Raw genomic sequence first — 16216 nt, 5'->3', positions numbered from 1 at the left:
AAAACCTTGAATACTATGTGAAATCTGAGCACAATTTAAATAACCCTACATTCACTGAATTAGCAGTACATGAATGGAATTCCCAAGTACAAAGAGAAGAAAAGTTGTATTTTAAGTTTGTTTATTGTGATAACATTGTTCTGAACATCAATAAACATTGCACTGAAGTGTGGGTTACTGTACCCAATATAGCCCAGTCTTAATGAAAAATCACTGTATTGGTATGATAACAGATTTGACAATTTTAAACACATGACTTTATTAGTGATTGGGTTGCTTAACAATCAGGTATTCCACATCTTCCAACATAAAAATTAAACAAATGGTTCAATAGTTTTCCCACTCTCAAACCAACATTTTAACTTTCATCTGGAAGTAATTAACACTGTAAAAAAATCCAAACCAATTCCATTCTATTCAACAGATTTTAACTTTGGAAATTAAAACTTCTTCAGGCAAAAATGACTCCTTAAAGGCATCTCAATTTAATTCTGTATTTTTGATATTGCGTTATAAATTTGCATTACACTCATTTAAACAACTCTCATTTGTATGACAGCATTTTCTAGAAGACTTGCATGAAACATTAACATAAAATCCCATCTCTTCTGTCTTTACCATAAACAGATTCAGGAGTTTGCTTCAGAAGTTCCATAACGGAGTTGACACAAGTGTTAAAACTTCTCCAGTTGAAAAAAAAAAAAACAAACAACAAAACAACAACTCAAAAAAGTTTTAGGAGGAGTACACTGGTGATGGGAAGCTAAGGATACACAAGCCAGGACTGCACATGCAATTGTATACTGTTAGGGATGAGTGCACAACCTTTGAAGTACAAACATGCTTGGTACAGTAAAAAAAATCCCAACAAAATTCCCAGAAATGTGTACCACTTGAATTCCTGATCTTTAAATCATTATAGAAATGGGTAATGTCCAAGTCACTAACAAGTTTTGAATTGCAATGTTCCTTGTTTACTCCCAGATAGGTATCACTGACTCAGCCTTTGACAGGGTGCCAATGCCGAGAGGATCTGCATCTTCAACAACACAGTCTTAACAGGGGGGTGCATGTGCCTACAGACACATGCACATAGAAGTTCCTCTTTCATAGAAAGAATGATTTTGCTTGTGCTAATTCTAAGTAAGTATAGCACAACTTGCTCTCAAACATTAGTTTCAGGCCATTTCTCTCAACTAAGGTAACAAAGGACAGGCTACTGCATAACTCCTATTTACTCCACTTCATATTAATATTGCAGCACAAGCCTACAGTTTGATAGCAATGAGATGTCTTTTATAGAGTCAGTAAAGTGCCCAGCAGTCCAAATTACACAGGTAAGCAGTGACAGGTACAGTGTCCCATATTCTGTCCCTAAACTGGGTTAACAAGCAATCTGAAAAGCTTCAAATACAAGCCAGATTTAGAAAAAGAAAACAAAACAGCCACTCTGCCCTACTCGTATCAGAAATACTTAAGAACACTTTTACATTAAAGAAAAAAAAAAAAAACCACAAATATCAAAACTGTAGCTGTTACAGAGCTAAAAGAAGATCAAAATTTTTAACTAAGCATTTTTTTGGACATCCCTATAACGCAAAAGATCAGGTTAGCAGAATGAGGAGTTCTACAACCACACAAACCCCATATTCAGGTCAGCTGAAATTATATGCATTTGGAGATACAACTGATATTATTTTCCCTCGTACTCATTTACTCATTTTTTTCATTATATTCATTTAACTCAAGTCCCCACCTTAAAATCCACAGCTCATCTTTATGACAATCTGAAAGGATAAATGGGACGGAAGAGAAAAAAGCCTAAGTAAGACGAAAAAAAAAATTACCCAAGAAAGATACGGCCAAAGCTTGGCAACAATCTGTCCTGTTCGGAAACCCATCCCAGTTTCATTAAGCGCTCTTATTTTTAGAAAAACCATGTAAAAACAGGGCCACTAAGAATAAGCTAAGCACAGTAAAGAAAATTATGACATCCGCAAAGGACTGTTTCAGGAAAGGCAGCTTCACTCCCTTTATGTAAAATAGAATCTTTAGATAGAATATTTCATCTTGTAATTAAAATACTTTATTATGTTTGAAGTATTTAAGTGACTTAAAAGCTCAAATTCCATTGATATTCAAAGCACTTGGTGAGCATGAAAAATTCAGTTTCTAATGAAATCTATGGAATAAAAAGTAAGAAAAACAAGATGAATACATGGGAATGATGTTTGTAAGCTTCTGACAGTAAAAAAACCCAACCAAACAAAACAACCCAGTATGAGCAAAATATCCTTTGAGTTGAATCCTGTGAAATCCACTTAAGCACAGAGTAGACTGATGACAGGACTAAGAATTTGCTGAAAGAGTCACAGAAAGTCTTGTTCCTGCTGTACAAGAACAAGGATGCCTTTCAGTTCACTGACATGCATGGCATATCATGACAGATAGGTGTGTTTTCTTGTCCAGTCTCATACTCCTGCTTTGGCAGAGGGGTTCTCTGTTGATTTTGCTTGCCTCTACTCTTCAGTTAATGTTTTATAAGCACAAGAATACACCAGAGTTTTAAAATGGGGGGTAAAAAAAAAAAAGGTAATTTCATTTATATAGTGATCTAAAAATGATACCCCCAAGCAGTTCACCACCTGTCTAGCTGGTGTTACATCAGAACTGGGGGTTAAGACTACTCAGCCTGATAAAGGAAAGAAAATATTCCTGGGGGGAGTATGTGTGTAAAACACTCTAAATGTACTCTTCTGCAAGTAGTGTAACCAAGACAGCTCCTTTCCCGGCTCCCACTGGGAGCTGTATTGGGGGACAGCTCATCCCAGAGCCTGGTGAAATTAAGGATGTTGCCACTGGAAAAATATTTAATGCGAGGCCCCAGTAACTCACATAAGGAACGACAGAAAAGACTGTGCCCAGAAAGCCCAGGAATGATGTATCAACGACTTTAGTCTTTAAGCCCTTTGAGCTAGTAGAATGATACATTCTCACCACAGACTTGTCTGAAGGAGGTTAAATGCACTAACTCAGCTTAAAAAGCAGAACTACTTTTGCCTTCAAGTATTTTCTGAAAGAAATGCTAGCTGCTTTTACAGCTGATAAACACTGGACTTGGAATGCAATTTGTTCACAGGCTCTGATGTGAACCTGAGGAATGACCAGCATGATGTTGATGAATAACCCAAAACGTAAAGGAAAAAAAACCACCACCAACAAAACAAAACAAAAAGGAAAAAAAAAGAAAAGAAAACAACAACAAAAAGGTTTTATTCTGCTCTGCAGTATTTAACCATTCTCATACCTGGAATCTCATTGAGCTGCATTTCCTTCCAGCTACTGAAAACCTGCAATACAGAATTCTGGAAAGACCTGCAGCAGACAATTAAAAAATTAAATAATTTTTTTAGTATTACAATTCCCTGAATATAATCTGTACATACTTTTACTGGCCTACACAGCAAACACATACGCGTGCATCATCTCTGTGTTGAAAAAGGAAATTAAAATGCCAGCTCCTCAACTCTTACAGAAATGTTCAAGATTTTTCTTGATGGAAACTGAACAAGACAAAGTGCAGCCTGAAAACAACAAAAGCCATACAAGTATCTGAAGACAACTTTCGGTTTAACAAGCTCATGAAATAGTTGAAACATTGCATGTAAAATAAGTAGGAAGCAGAGTTAGTCTGAGTGTGAATTGTACAAGCACAGCCTTGTACATGTGATAAAAGGCATATTTACATTTAAAGAGGAATTTTATGTCTTCAGAGCCTGTCAGGCTAGTAATGTCTACACATTTTCTCTATTTTAGCTGAGAAAGAGCACACTGGTCTTAGGTTCTGGCTCCTTTCAAAAATCGCCTAATTACCCACCTGAACACTAGACCATGTTTTTTATTAGTAGGTCTGACATTCTATTTGGCAGTTTCCATACACTTTTTGGCTTCATTTTAGAAGATATACTATTAAGACTAATAAAAAAAAAAAAAAATCTACGTTCACAACAAGGTCTGTATTGATGAAAATGCAAAGTCACAGTTTACCTCAGGTTTAGTCGCCCTGAAGCACTTGGGTACCATGACCATCAATGACAGGCCAATTTCAAGTGCCTTAGAACAGGTATATAAAGACAAGCATTAAAGAAACAAACAAACCTTAAAAAAAAAAAATAGACAGTAGCTTTGCATTTTCTTTGTTTTAAACCAACAGAGTTAGAGTGATTTCTTCAGTAAGACTTATGGTACCAGTATATAAATTAGCATTTTCATTAAGAAAGTTCTTCATGTTTAAACTGAAGTTGAGTAGCTGAATATGAAATTCCATCTCTAGGTGAGAAGTGTTTTTCAGGCCAGGTCATCCATGTTAAGGTCAGGAAGAGGCTCTCTCCAATAGCAAAAGGAGCTGAATTCTGGGCATGGAAATGCAGAACTCTGTTCTTTATTAAGCAGTGGGAACACATATTCCACAAGTTCACTTAGTCTGTAATACCTATATTAAAAAAGAAGAAAGACCATTATTTAACAGTCTAGTCACTGTTCAGCTGTTGCCAAAAAGGAGCTTTAGAAGTCTAAGTCTAGATCAGAAAGCTATAGTCAAATAAGGAACCACTTCTGCCAGTTTACTCTTCTTGAAAAGTTTCAGTTAAGTATCCAAAGCTGCAAGATTTTCACGTCACATGTAACAGGATATTGAATCATCACGGTGACAAATGCAATTATTCTGTAATCTCATTTCTAAATACTTTCTTTAGCTGAAATAACAAAAGTGATCTTACGAAGATTTGTTTCCCTTAGTCCGTTCTTGGATCAGTTCACCCTTTGGATTCACAGTAAATATTCTGCAATCTGGAACTCCCACTTGCATGTAGGCATATACATCCTGCAAAAAGCATGAACAAAAGCACATGCCTCAGTATTTCCTTACCGAATGTGATATAGCAAACAAACAAAAAAAGGTGATCCTAAAAGCTTACAGTAAAACTATCCCTTAACAAAATACCCCCTAAACAACAGCCAAAAAACCCAAAACAAAACCACACCAAACACACACACACCAGAACAAAATATTCCCTCTGCCCCAAAATGCTTAATTCCCATTCCCAAGCCTGGGACCACAAACACACACAAAACCTGTACCACACAATACCATTTCTTGTGACAACATTCTCCTTACAATACTCTCTCTCTCTAGCTTAATCAATTACAGTAGCATTGAGCTGCACAGAAAATATAGGAACTGTAGGACAGCAAAAAGGATTCAAGACTGAGGAGCACTGAATTAATTTCCTTAGGTTAGAAAGCTGTCAAAACTGCTGAAAAAGAATATGGAAAGGTATCATATTTAATAAAATTTTAAGAGTACAAACACATCTTTCTAACTTTCTCATATAAGCAGTTCTAGCAGCATTTATTTAAGGTATCTGCATGTGGGCTTTCCTGACCAGACCCATAAAAGCACTAGTGTCCCATTTCCTTATTCAAATTTAAATAGACACAAAAAGAAAAGCCTTTTTCTTTTGCTTCCCAAGTACTTCATGCATTTTAACCCTTCAATTAGAAAGGGGCAGACTTACATTGGGCCTGTTTCCAAAAGCAGCATAGAAAGGCTGTTTACTGGGAGCAAACAAATTCTTGATATCATTCAAACATTCGATTTTGAACTTTTCAGGCTTCTTTTCTATCACTTCCCTAAAATAAAATTTTAACAGTCAAATTCTAAATCATGATTTGATAGAGGATATCCTCCTTCCCCCATTTATCTGATATTTATATTCCCCTTACTTCCTGTTGCTAACGGTAGACATTGGTCAGTAGTTTTTTAAGAATGATACAGGAAACATAGAACATTCGCTGTTTTCCAACATCCATAGTAAAAAATAGGTAAATAGCCTGTGTTTAGGCTAAGTAAATGGGATGAAATTCCCATCTGTGAATGCAGTTTGTGAACTGCTTTTGCTGTAGATTACTATCTGAATCAGAGGACCTAATCAAGTACACATAAACTTGCTACAAGTCCTGTCTCTGACAATAGAGTGCAGAAGGCCTGTCATTGGACCTAATAGAAGTTGCTGTCATTGCTAGCCATGAATCAGGTGTTGTTACTAAAAAAACAAAACAAAACACAGAAGCAAAACCAAACAGACCTTTCCACTATTAGCTCTTCCCATCAAGAACAGGTAGCCTATGGCTGGTTTAAAAGAGCAACCAAGTTGAACCACAGCTAAACTCTGTATTGCTTTTTAACTAGTCATATATGAAGCACTCCCAATATCACAAAATCATTTAGTGTGACAGGCTATATTCTCCATCTTTTTTTCTTTTCCCTCTATCTGGTGCAGTAGCAGTGCATTACAATCTTTGTGGCTATACTTGAAAAGACAAAATTTTACTGATATAAATAGAAACTAATATTAATCAGTCATGGACTAGAGGAATGAAGAAAAGGCAAAGTGAGCTGCTGACATTGTGTGTCTCATAGCCAATTCTAACATGCCCACAGAAACAGAAGTATACTAACACTGAAATTCAGACAAAATAAATAGTTTATAAATGATCACTAGAGGGACATCAAGTCTCGGCAACCAATCTAGCACAGTGTTAAATTTGGCTCCAGCTGTAATAGTTAGCATGCCAGATTTTTTTAATCTCCTTCTGAGGTGGGGAGGGAATGGATGTATGAAATCCCATGTGCTTACCTATGAAAGGCAGAAAACAAACTGCTGGGGGACAACATGAGAGGGCCCCTAGGGAGAATTGTTCCTTTGTCATTCACCCAATGTAGGTATCCTCTGGTCATATCTGCCATCCCAATGGCACGGGCAGAACAGTACAGAAACTTGTAGCCATTTCTAGAAAAGAATTATCAATTAGTTAGTTAGGTTATTAGCAGAATTTGTAGCACAGACTGAAGGATGGATAACAAAAAGTATTCATCAAGCCCCCAAAGTTTTCCTGTAGACTTTGCCGCTTCGTTTGTTACACAGATTTGTACATAGTTACTGTACACACAAAATGCTTGATTCAATTTGGCAAATAATTCCAGCTCTTCCGTTATGCACAAGTTAAAAAAGTTCAGGTTATCTCCCAGGGACTGCAAGGGACCACAGACAAAATTTAGCCACAGAACGAAGGCCACAAGAATGAAGGTCAGTAATAGATTCTAAACCCCAAATATTTTTGTGGAAAAAAAAACTACTACACTTTTAAGTGGATTGATCATCCTGTGATCCCCCTCAATAAGCAAGTATTATTTCTGGCATCGCTATACTTTTGGAAAAAAGTTTGCTAAACAAAAGACCAAATCTGAAAGGGGAGGAAATACGTAGGTTTAAGTTACTGGACATAAATATTGTAAGGCTATATACCTCTTCGATGAACATTACATTTATATAAGGATGCAGCTCGTAACACTTCTGAACTGAGCAAACACCTCATCACTGCTGCAAGAGGAAAGGTACATGGGCTGTTTCTGTAGATTCTTGCACATCACAAGGTAAGCCCATTCCGTTGACTAACGCAGAAAAGTAAGGAGAAATTGACATTTTGCTGAATTACTTTTCTATTGAATTACATCAGCTTATGTCAGAAGCACAAAGTGACAGAAAACTTAAGCCAGGCCACCAACCTTCCCTTTGTAGCAGCGGCAAGTTGTTAATTATGCTTATGTCAGAACAAGATCTATCCTAAGGAGCATTCACTTGAATTTGGTAGCAAACATGTTAAAATACAAAATATTTATGCATTGGAAGGACACAGTTTAAGTTTCAATTTATACTGTACCATGTTTGTAATAGACTTTGTGATCAACTCAAGTTGGTGGAAACAGACATATGCATGACTGACTGAATTATTACTATTATGGTTCTCTTTTGTAGTCAAAAAACTACAGTTTTTACAAATTAAAATGCGTAATCAAACATTTGTGAAAGGAACTAGTAAAACTTGCGGCTTCCATTCCTGTAAAAATATACATCTGGGGAAAGAACTTAGTTTTGATTGTGAATGACAGAAGTAGTTCACTTCCCAACATTTAGACCAACAAACTGTAATAAACTGCATAATTATTAACAACAACCCAATTACCTGTCCATTAATTCCTGAATTCCAGAAAACTCTGAATGTTTCATAGATAACATACTTACTCATTTATGGAATGATAGAGTTTTGCAATGCCCTGATGTGTCCAGTCCTTGCCAAGATGAGGGAGTATATGTCCTAAAGCATCAGACCTGAAAGTGAAATCAGATAGCTGCTGCTAAGTATCTGAGTTTTGTTAAAGACAACTACTGATGAATATCATAATGAGTATTTACAGAAATACCTCTGCAGAAGGTCCTAATGATTTTAAAAGAGAATTAGTAACTACTCCATACAGAGCAATTAGTGTTGCAATACAGCACAAGTTGGTTCCCAAGTTAACCTACAGCTGCTAAATCTGGAGAAATCTAACTGAAAGGGCAGCAGTCACATGGTAAACATTATCACCTTTTAAAAGACATTTTCTAGTCTGCTGTAAATGCAAGTACAAATTCAAATCAAAGCAACAATTTTGGAATTGTTTTTTTCCATTACTGTTAATGAATATTTATTTAACAGTCTTCTTAAATGAAGTTTCTTTATCTTATTTTGAAGAATAGAATAGGATCAATGAAGCAAGATTAAAAAAAAACACAACCCCTCCCCCCAAAAAAAAAAAAATCCCACAAAAAATCCCACAATAATAATACAAAAAAGATACTTACTTGGTTATTGTTCCATCAATGTCTGATATGATGATTTTATCATTCCAGTTCCAGAGATATATTGTTCCTGCACAACGGCAAGTCCCTTGATATTGGGTTGTAATACTAAATACAACATCATTAGGGCCATCTCTGAGCTTCAATTTTGCCTTTAGAATAACACAAAATAATTGAAAATGTAACTAACTTGCTCTCTCTATAAGATTTTTAGAATCATAAATGAGCTACAGAAAATGGCTAATATGCTGTTCCTCATCTATTTTGATTAACTCATCAAAAAGTGAACCACGATTTAACGCTGACACAGTTTTGGCAAGGTCTGTTTTTTAGTCTGGACACATGAATTTGTCCATAGCTCCTATATCTGCTTACAGCAGCAGATACTTAAATCTCTGCTACTGTAATTCTTGGTGACTTACAGTCCTATCAAATGGAATTCCCAGTTTGCTACAGTATGCAACAGTATTTTCTACTTAGTGGATGCTTTCCCCGAAGTTCTTTCCTGATAAAGATCATACATTTAGACAGTAACAGAACTAACTTGTAAGTTAGACTGCAATGAATAAACTGCATACCAATTTAAATGTACATTATTAGACTGTACAGATCCCAGGATATCCAAATTGCAGAAGCCAACAATGTCACTTTTTTTTGAAACATCTTTATATACAAGTTTGATTATAGAACTTTGGATTAAAAGGAAATTTCTTACAAGCACAGATTTTTAAAAAACACAACAGAAAAAAAAAAAAAACATCAAAAATTCCCCACAGCTGCCCACACGAGCACAGGAAAATATTTTAAATTTCTTTTTGAATTTTAAATTTATTCATTCCTTTCTGCTACTGCTAGAAAAGCAGGAAAAAGCCCAACTCTTACTATCAGAGTGGAATTACGAAGCATTCTATGTACGGGAAAGGCATGCTACTCACTATTTGGTCCGAAGACAGTCTAAGTGACTTCTTGTAAGATGTAATGTTCCCATGGGTTGGATGCTCTACTGGGGGAGAATCTATTTTCAGGGATTCCTTCAACTCCTGTGATGCTTCATCACTAGAAGAATCATCTTCTGGAGGTCTAACACGACATCAACCAGAATAAATGTAAGCTACAGAAAATCCTTCTTTAATGGTGTAAGATTCCTCTTCAAGACTGATTTCTGCTTATGTTGAAGATTTGCAGCTAGTGTAATAGCACAGATTAACAAAGTCCATGGTCTAGTTAATGCCCAGATAAAGCTAGTATATGCCAATAAGCAAGTGAGACTTGTAAGGCATGCTAGCATTGGTGGAGCTCTAATGTCACTATTACTAGCTGGCTCCACACATGATGGGTTTAGTAAAGACAAAGTGTCAAGTAGTCACTAATACTGTGTTGATGAATTAGGTAAACTGCAGGTGAAAAGGGATACTGAATGAGTAACAGTGTTTTGTTCTTTAAAAAAGCTGCCACAATTACTACATAGTTTAAACTGTGGGTAATAAGTTAGTGGAGTATCTCACCTTTTAAGGTTATTCACAGACTTATCTTTTCTGCTAATTAGAGATTTCAAGATTAAAAGCAGCATTTAATTTCTCTGAAGCATTAAATCACAACCTATTTAAGTTTTTAAAATGCTTAAGACACCAACAATATTCACTGGTATCTTCATAAAATCATGGGAGAATATGCACAATAAATTACCTAGACTGGGACAGTTTTGTGTAAAAATACCATTTGCTGTCAACCAAAATCTTGAGCAACTTGTGCACTGTAATTAATACTATTTTATTGTTTCAATTATTTTATGTTACAAAAAATTGCACATGGTTTATATTATTCACACAGTATTAGACTTTTACAAGAAAAAAAAAAAGACGAACAGTATTGTCAGAAACAATACCACTGTATTTACAGAGTAGTGGCTCATTGCTAAAGGTTACCATATATGTCTTTGTTGTTCTGTGAGTTATGTTACTATTTAAGAAGTAAACACAATAGGATTTAAGAAGTAATTGTAGTGTATTTGTAGTTCCTACAATGTTTGCTGCCACATTATTTTGCTGAATTGTTTGCCAAATACATCTGGTTCCTCTTCAGTAGTTTAGAGGAAAATGTTTCTTCCCACAGTAAATTCCTAATGAATTCTTCATTTAAAAAAAAAAAGAAAAAAAAAAGACACTATTCAGTCCACTAAATAGTCTTCAGGCAGGAACACACCTGCTATTAACTTGCTCTTTTATGGTTGCTGGCAGTTCGTTAGCTCTTTGCGCCTCAATTTTCCCCTCTTTTGCCTCTGGTATCTAAAGCAACATGATAATAAAAAGCATATTGACATTTTAAATATTTTACACCGATCCAAGTGAATTCACAGTTCACATTTAAGCAAACAGCTATCAATATAGTACATAAACTTTATTAAGTCTCAGAATTGCTAATTCCTTAGATTATTTAACAAAAGGATGTTTATGAAGAAATGATCCATTAAAGCTTTTTTTTTAATTTCAGGAAACAAAGGTCTGCATGCCAGAAGTTGAAACTGCTAGTTTAACACATCAAAGGAGCTGTCAACCTCTAAGCTTGTAAAATTCACTTGGGGGTGGGGAGAGGAGTAAATTTAAGGCACACGCTCAAGGTTTAGAAAGCTTAAGTCTAAAATGGGGTGTCTCAGCACAACATCTATTATGCAGTACAGCACCTACTAATTTATTTGCATGTACATTCCTAAAACATACTGCAGTGACTGAAGAGTAGCTCTAACAATTGCTTATACCTTAGAAGAAAAAATTTAAGTGTATTGTGCAACAGCTGAACACAAGAAATTCTGCTGAAGCAACTGGTAATAAAAAAGAAAGATGTGGCACTTAAGACTAAATATACGGAAGCAGCTACAGCCACTGCAATACTGAGTAACTTTCAGCTGGCTATCACCAACACAGAGCTATATGAGCATCATTCTGAGGCACTTCTAACAAATCATAATCTTTTAAGTTAAGAAAAAAAAAAAAAAATCCAGATAGGTCTCAGTTACCTGTTTAGTCATGCTTTCTCTCTTGCGCCAGAACCACCACCTTCCAGACTTCTTTGGCATCTTTTCTTTGACCCAAGACTCAACAGTAGCCTAAAAAATCAGGCATGTTTTTCATTTGTATAGAAAGAAAACAAGGAGATAATCACGTGTAACTACATACAGAGTCTTAAAAAAATTTTACCTGTATCTACTTACCTTAGGCAAGCTCTTCTGAAACACTTGCAAACTCAGGATCATTGGAGCAGCCAATGCCCAGTTATAATACCTGTTTTAAAACATGTTATTGATAAGATATTATAAAACCTGACCAAAGGTCAATAAATATCAGTATGCAAACTACCCTTTTTTTTGATAAAAATATGTATTTACTGCCAATAACTAATATTAAAGCTCTCTGCGTTATTTTAAAATATACATTTCAACATCAGTAGCAGCTGCTGAAAAAAACCTCACTTCAGAGTTAAAGCTAAATTTAATGTGAATATTTAGTTCAAACTAATTCACTTTGAGAGTGAGAAACAGATCCATCAAAACCACAAACTGCAGCGGAAGCTGAGAAATCTACTCACTTTAATGGGTAGATTTTAAATGAGATCTTCTATGACTTAATTACATGACACACAGAATTTACCTGTTATAAATCCTTATTACCAAATTAGGATTGTCTATGAGTCCAGGGTTTTCAGCAAATTCATGATAAGTAATAATATGTTCCATGAATTTTTCTGCAATAGAAGCAGATTTTAATTAAAAATTAGAATATAAAATCCCAAGATGTCCAATTCATTTGTATCTAGAAAATTCTTTCTGTCACTTAAACTTGAGAAGAAACTTCTTCTCAGTGAGGGTGACTGAACACTGGAACAGGCTGCACAGGGGGGTTGTGGAGTCTCCTTCTCTGGAGACATTCAAAACCCGCCTGGACACATTCCTATGTAACCTTATCTAGGTGTTCCTGCTCTGGCAGGGGGATTGGACTAGATGATCTTTTGAGGTCCCTTCCAATCTCTAACATACTGTGATACTGTGTGATACTGTGATTTCAGAGTCTTTGCTGATCTTGCAATATCACTCCAATATGCTAACATGGCCTTCCTGTCAAGAGTCTTGTGACTGACTGCTTCCTTAGTTAGGAGGAAAAGCCTCTTACCACTTCAAACAGTCATAGTAATGGGAATTAAGAAATTAGAAGAAAGAAGATGATGAGGAGGTAGCAATTTAACTTTGAACTTTGGGTTCAAACTTAAACAGGGGAAGTTTAGGTTAAATAAAAAGTTCTTTACTGTGAGGGTGGTGAGGCATTGGAATGGGCTGCCCAAGCAAGTGGTAAAAGCTCCATCCCTGGCAGTGTTCAAGGCCAGGTTGGATGGAGTCCTGGGTGACATAGTTTAGTGTGTGCTGTCCCTGCCCATGGCAGGGGGTTGGGACTAGATGATCTTAAAAGTCCTTTCCAACCATAACTATTCTATGGTTCTATAACTAATTCAATTCACAGCCTGGAAAGAGAGCCATGCTTGCTTTAAAAATTATTATGGCAGGTAAAGGGCCTACATGCTACACTAAAAGACAAGGGGGAAGGATGTTGTCAGCTTTTCAGGTTTGTTTAATCACTGAATTCTAACAGCATTTTCATGACTACTGACTACACAAATTTGCAGAAATTCATGACCCCAACAAGGAAGACAACTTTTTTCAAGGAAATCCAATACTACCACCACATTACCAAGAGAGCTGTTCTGAGCTTTTATTAGTAAGCATTTAATTTTCACTTGATGCATTAGAGACTGGATGACCCTAAAAATAGTAATACTAAAAATGTTGCATACATTTCATGAAGATAATGCATACAACTTCAGTATTAAAATTAACCAGAGCATTAAAAAGAAGCATCAGCTGTAAAAAAAATCTAAAGGTTATCAAACATTTAGGATAGAAAAAACAAAGTACAACAGGCTTTTTTAATGGCTTTAAAAAAAAAAAAAAAAGAGGAAAATTATCAGGCAATTAGCAAGAATATGAATTAAGAAATTATACAGGACTTGGGAAGTAACTGCACCCAGAAACAAGAACTGTTGGTCAGATATGCAGTATGTAGTGCAAAAAAGGAGCCAAAAAAGCTTCTCAAGACATCAAGTGCTCTTGATTAATTTGAGGTTAAAATCTGCTACCTCTTCTGGGAATTTCAGAAAATGAAAGATTATCCATTCCCTTTTCTCAACAAGAGCATAATAAAAAGCCAAAGCTTTGCAAGGTTGAATTGAAGCACTGAAGCCAATTCATTTGTTGAGCTTTATTACTAGTTATGTTTTAGTCTTTCACATACCTTTAGAAATCTCTCCATTTTCATTGAGACCTCCACAAAGTGAAAGTGTAACATCAGGCAAGTCCATAGCAGAGTCAGACATGCATTCTGTACCACTGTCAGCAGCAGCACTTCCTACTGATTGGGGTGATTGCGAACCGGAAAGGGTATCTGACTCTGTCCACTGTCTGAAGCCTGGATCAGAATCACTAAAAAACAAACACAGAAGTCCATATTTTGCTTAAACACTTCACTTAAAAGCACAGATTTTCAGTTACAGAATACAGTATAGGATTGCTCAAAAAAAAAAAAAAAATAAATCTTGCTGTTGCATTTCTTTTAGGTGCTACACCATTTTGCAACATAAATTTAAAATCAGCCAACCAAAACCCAGACACAAACACACCTCCCTAAACCTTTATAATACTGGCAGAGAGACAATTTCCAGTCCTTCTAACATTCCCTTAAATTGGGAAATAATTACATTTCTCTTGCCTGAAACAAAACTGGATTAAAATGAGAAAAAGCTCCTTTACACTCTATTTTTGCAGAACAATACTGTGCTCCTCAATCTTTATCAGAAAGCTACAGAATAAAAGGAAAAAGGACATTGCTTGATGTTTCAGAACACTGTTTCAAAGAAAAACAACAGAAAAGACAGGTGGCCTTTTAAATTAAAAAAGAAAAAAAATCAGTCATCTAAGATTAGTTATTAGTTTAATTCCAAGTAATGTAATAAATGCTAAAAAACAATTGTAGTTTTAATAAACCAATAGACACGTCTTCCTTATTAAGTTGCATTTTCACAAAGGTCTGCCTTTTAAAAAAGTTATTTGTAAAAGTTACTCTTTTTAAGAGTATTTTACCAGTATAAAATGCTTTGATTTTACTAAAAAAACCCCAAGCAAAACAAGAGTGAATTTTGAGACTGAGCTGCCTTGCATGAACATTTTGCGGGATTTTTTTATGCTGTGACATTTTTCATTTAAAAAAAAAAAAAAAAAAAAAGTTAGAAGGGATGTACAAGGAATGCAAAAAATAAATTGATGTGTGCTTATCCAGAGCCAGCAACGTAGCAAAAGAGTAATGCTGCAAATGAAATGTGCAGTTTAAAGTTACTCCCCCTCTATGCTTGTAGAACATACAAATTCCACGAAGACGAAAACTCTCAGTAATAACCTCATACATGATCTTTAAATGTATTTTTTGTGAAATTAGAAATCTTCACAATGAGAAATAAATACCTACCTAAATGATACCTGAATAACAGTAAGTCACATTGTGCAACTGCAATATAACCCCAGACCCATAGGACCTTAATTCAAAATTACCTTTTGGGAAAGTAGAGTGCTGCAACTTCAGGTTCCAAAGCCTTCAGGTCCTCCAAGTAAATATCGTCAGGCCCCTGATGATGACTTCGTTTGTGCACCCCTGTTAATTTCAACAATTAAGATTACTCAGATGAAGCTACCATTACAGACACATTAAATACAAACATAATTGTGGATGATTCAGACTTACTTGTAGCATTTATAAACCCAAGAGTTTAATTATAGTTTTAATCAGATAAGAGTTTAAAAAGGAAAAATTGAAAAGGCACATTTGTATTTTTCCCACTATGGCCTTAAATTTAGTAGATCACACTGAAGGAAAGAATCAACAACTTTATTATATACCTTTCTTTTTTGAAGGAGAGTCAGTTTTTGCTGTTGGCTTTGTTTCTGGTAAAGGGTCCACCAACAGTCTGGAATGTTGATCAGCATCTAATGGAAATGGATCTTGTGGTTCTGTGATTGCAGAAGCAAGAGAATCTCTAACATTCATCTGCTTAAGCAGAGGATGAGTTCTTGGCTCAGGTTTCAGTACTGTACAGACAGAATCTTTCACATCATCATCATCTTCAACTTCATCAGAGCTGAGGATAACCCTAAAATGAGTCTTCTCTGATGGAGTAATGGTAGCTGTTTTGGGATGATCCAGTTTCTCTTTCTTGCTTATCTGAAAAACAAAACTCTACTCAAATCCTCTCATTTCACATGTTTGTTTTATTCTGGCCTAAACATTAAATTTGTACTCCTGGTACAAGTCCTAGTGACAAGTAAACTGGGTAAGAATTTAAACGTGTTTTAGCAACATAAACCATGCCTCACCTAATTAGCA

General features: G+C 35.5%; 1 protein-coding gene across 5 annotated transcripts in view; it reads right to left on the bottom strand.

The window, feature by feature from the left end:
* Positions 1–3121: 3121 nt before the first annotated feature.
* Positions 3122–16216, bottom strand: part of LPIN2 (lipin 2) — a 41794-nt gene continuing 28699 nt past the window's right edge. For 3 of the 5 annotated variants that reach the window (XM_080611885.1, XM_080611884.1, XM_080611883.1), the window contains 14 exons: positions 15733–16054; positions 15388–15487; positions 14078–14265; positions 12386–12479; positions 11950–12019; positions 11755–11844; positions 10944–11026; positions 9677–9821; positions 8745–8893; positions 8145–8231; positions 6699–6851; positions 5577–5691; positions 4779–4882; positions 3122–4492 (listed from right to left, as the gene is read on the bottom strand). In XM_080611885.1, coding sequence (XP_080468011.1) covers positions 4348–4492; positions 4779–4882; positions 5577–5691; positions 6699–6851; positions 8145–8231; positions 8745–8893; positions 9677–9821; positions 10944–11026; positions 11755–11844; positions 11950–12019; positions 12386–12479; positions 14078–14265; positions 15388–15487; positions 15733–16054 — 1845 coding nt within the window. In that variant the 3' untranslated portion in view covers positions 3122–4347. Of the gene's footprint in view, positions 4493–4778; positions 4883–5576; positions 5692–6698; positions 6852–7367; positions 7514–8144; positions 8232–8744; positions 8894–9676; positions 9822–10943; positions 11027–11754; positions 11845–11949; positions 12020–12385; positions 12480–14077; positions 14266–15387; positions 15488–15732; positions 16055–16216 lie in introns of those variants that run through there. The other 2 variants (XM_080611886.1, XR_013956315.1) reach the window with 2 other exon arrangements.

This window comes from Psittacula echo (assembly GCF_963264785.1).
Source record: "Psittacula echo genome assembly, chromosome: 2".
NCBI lineage: Eukaryota > Metazoa > Chordata > Aves > Psittaciformes > Psittacidae > Psittacula > Psittacula echo.
This window is presented reverse-complemented; position numbering and strand designations above follow the sequence as displayed.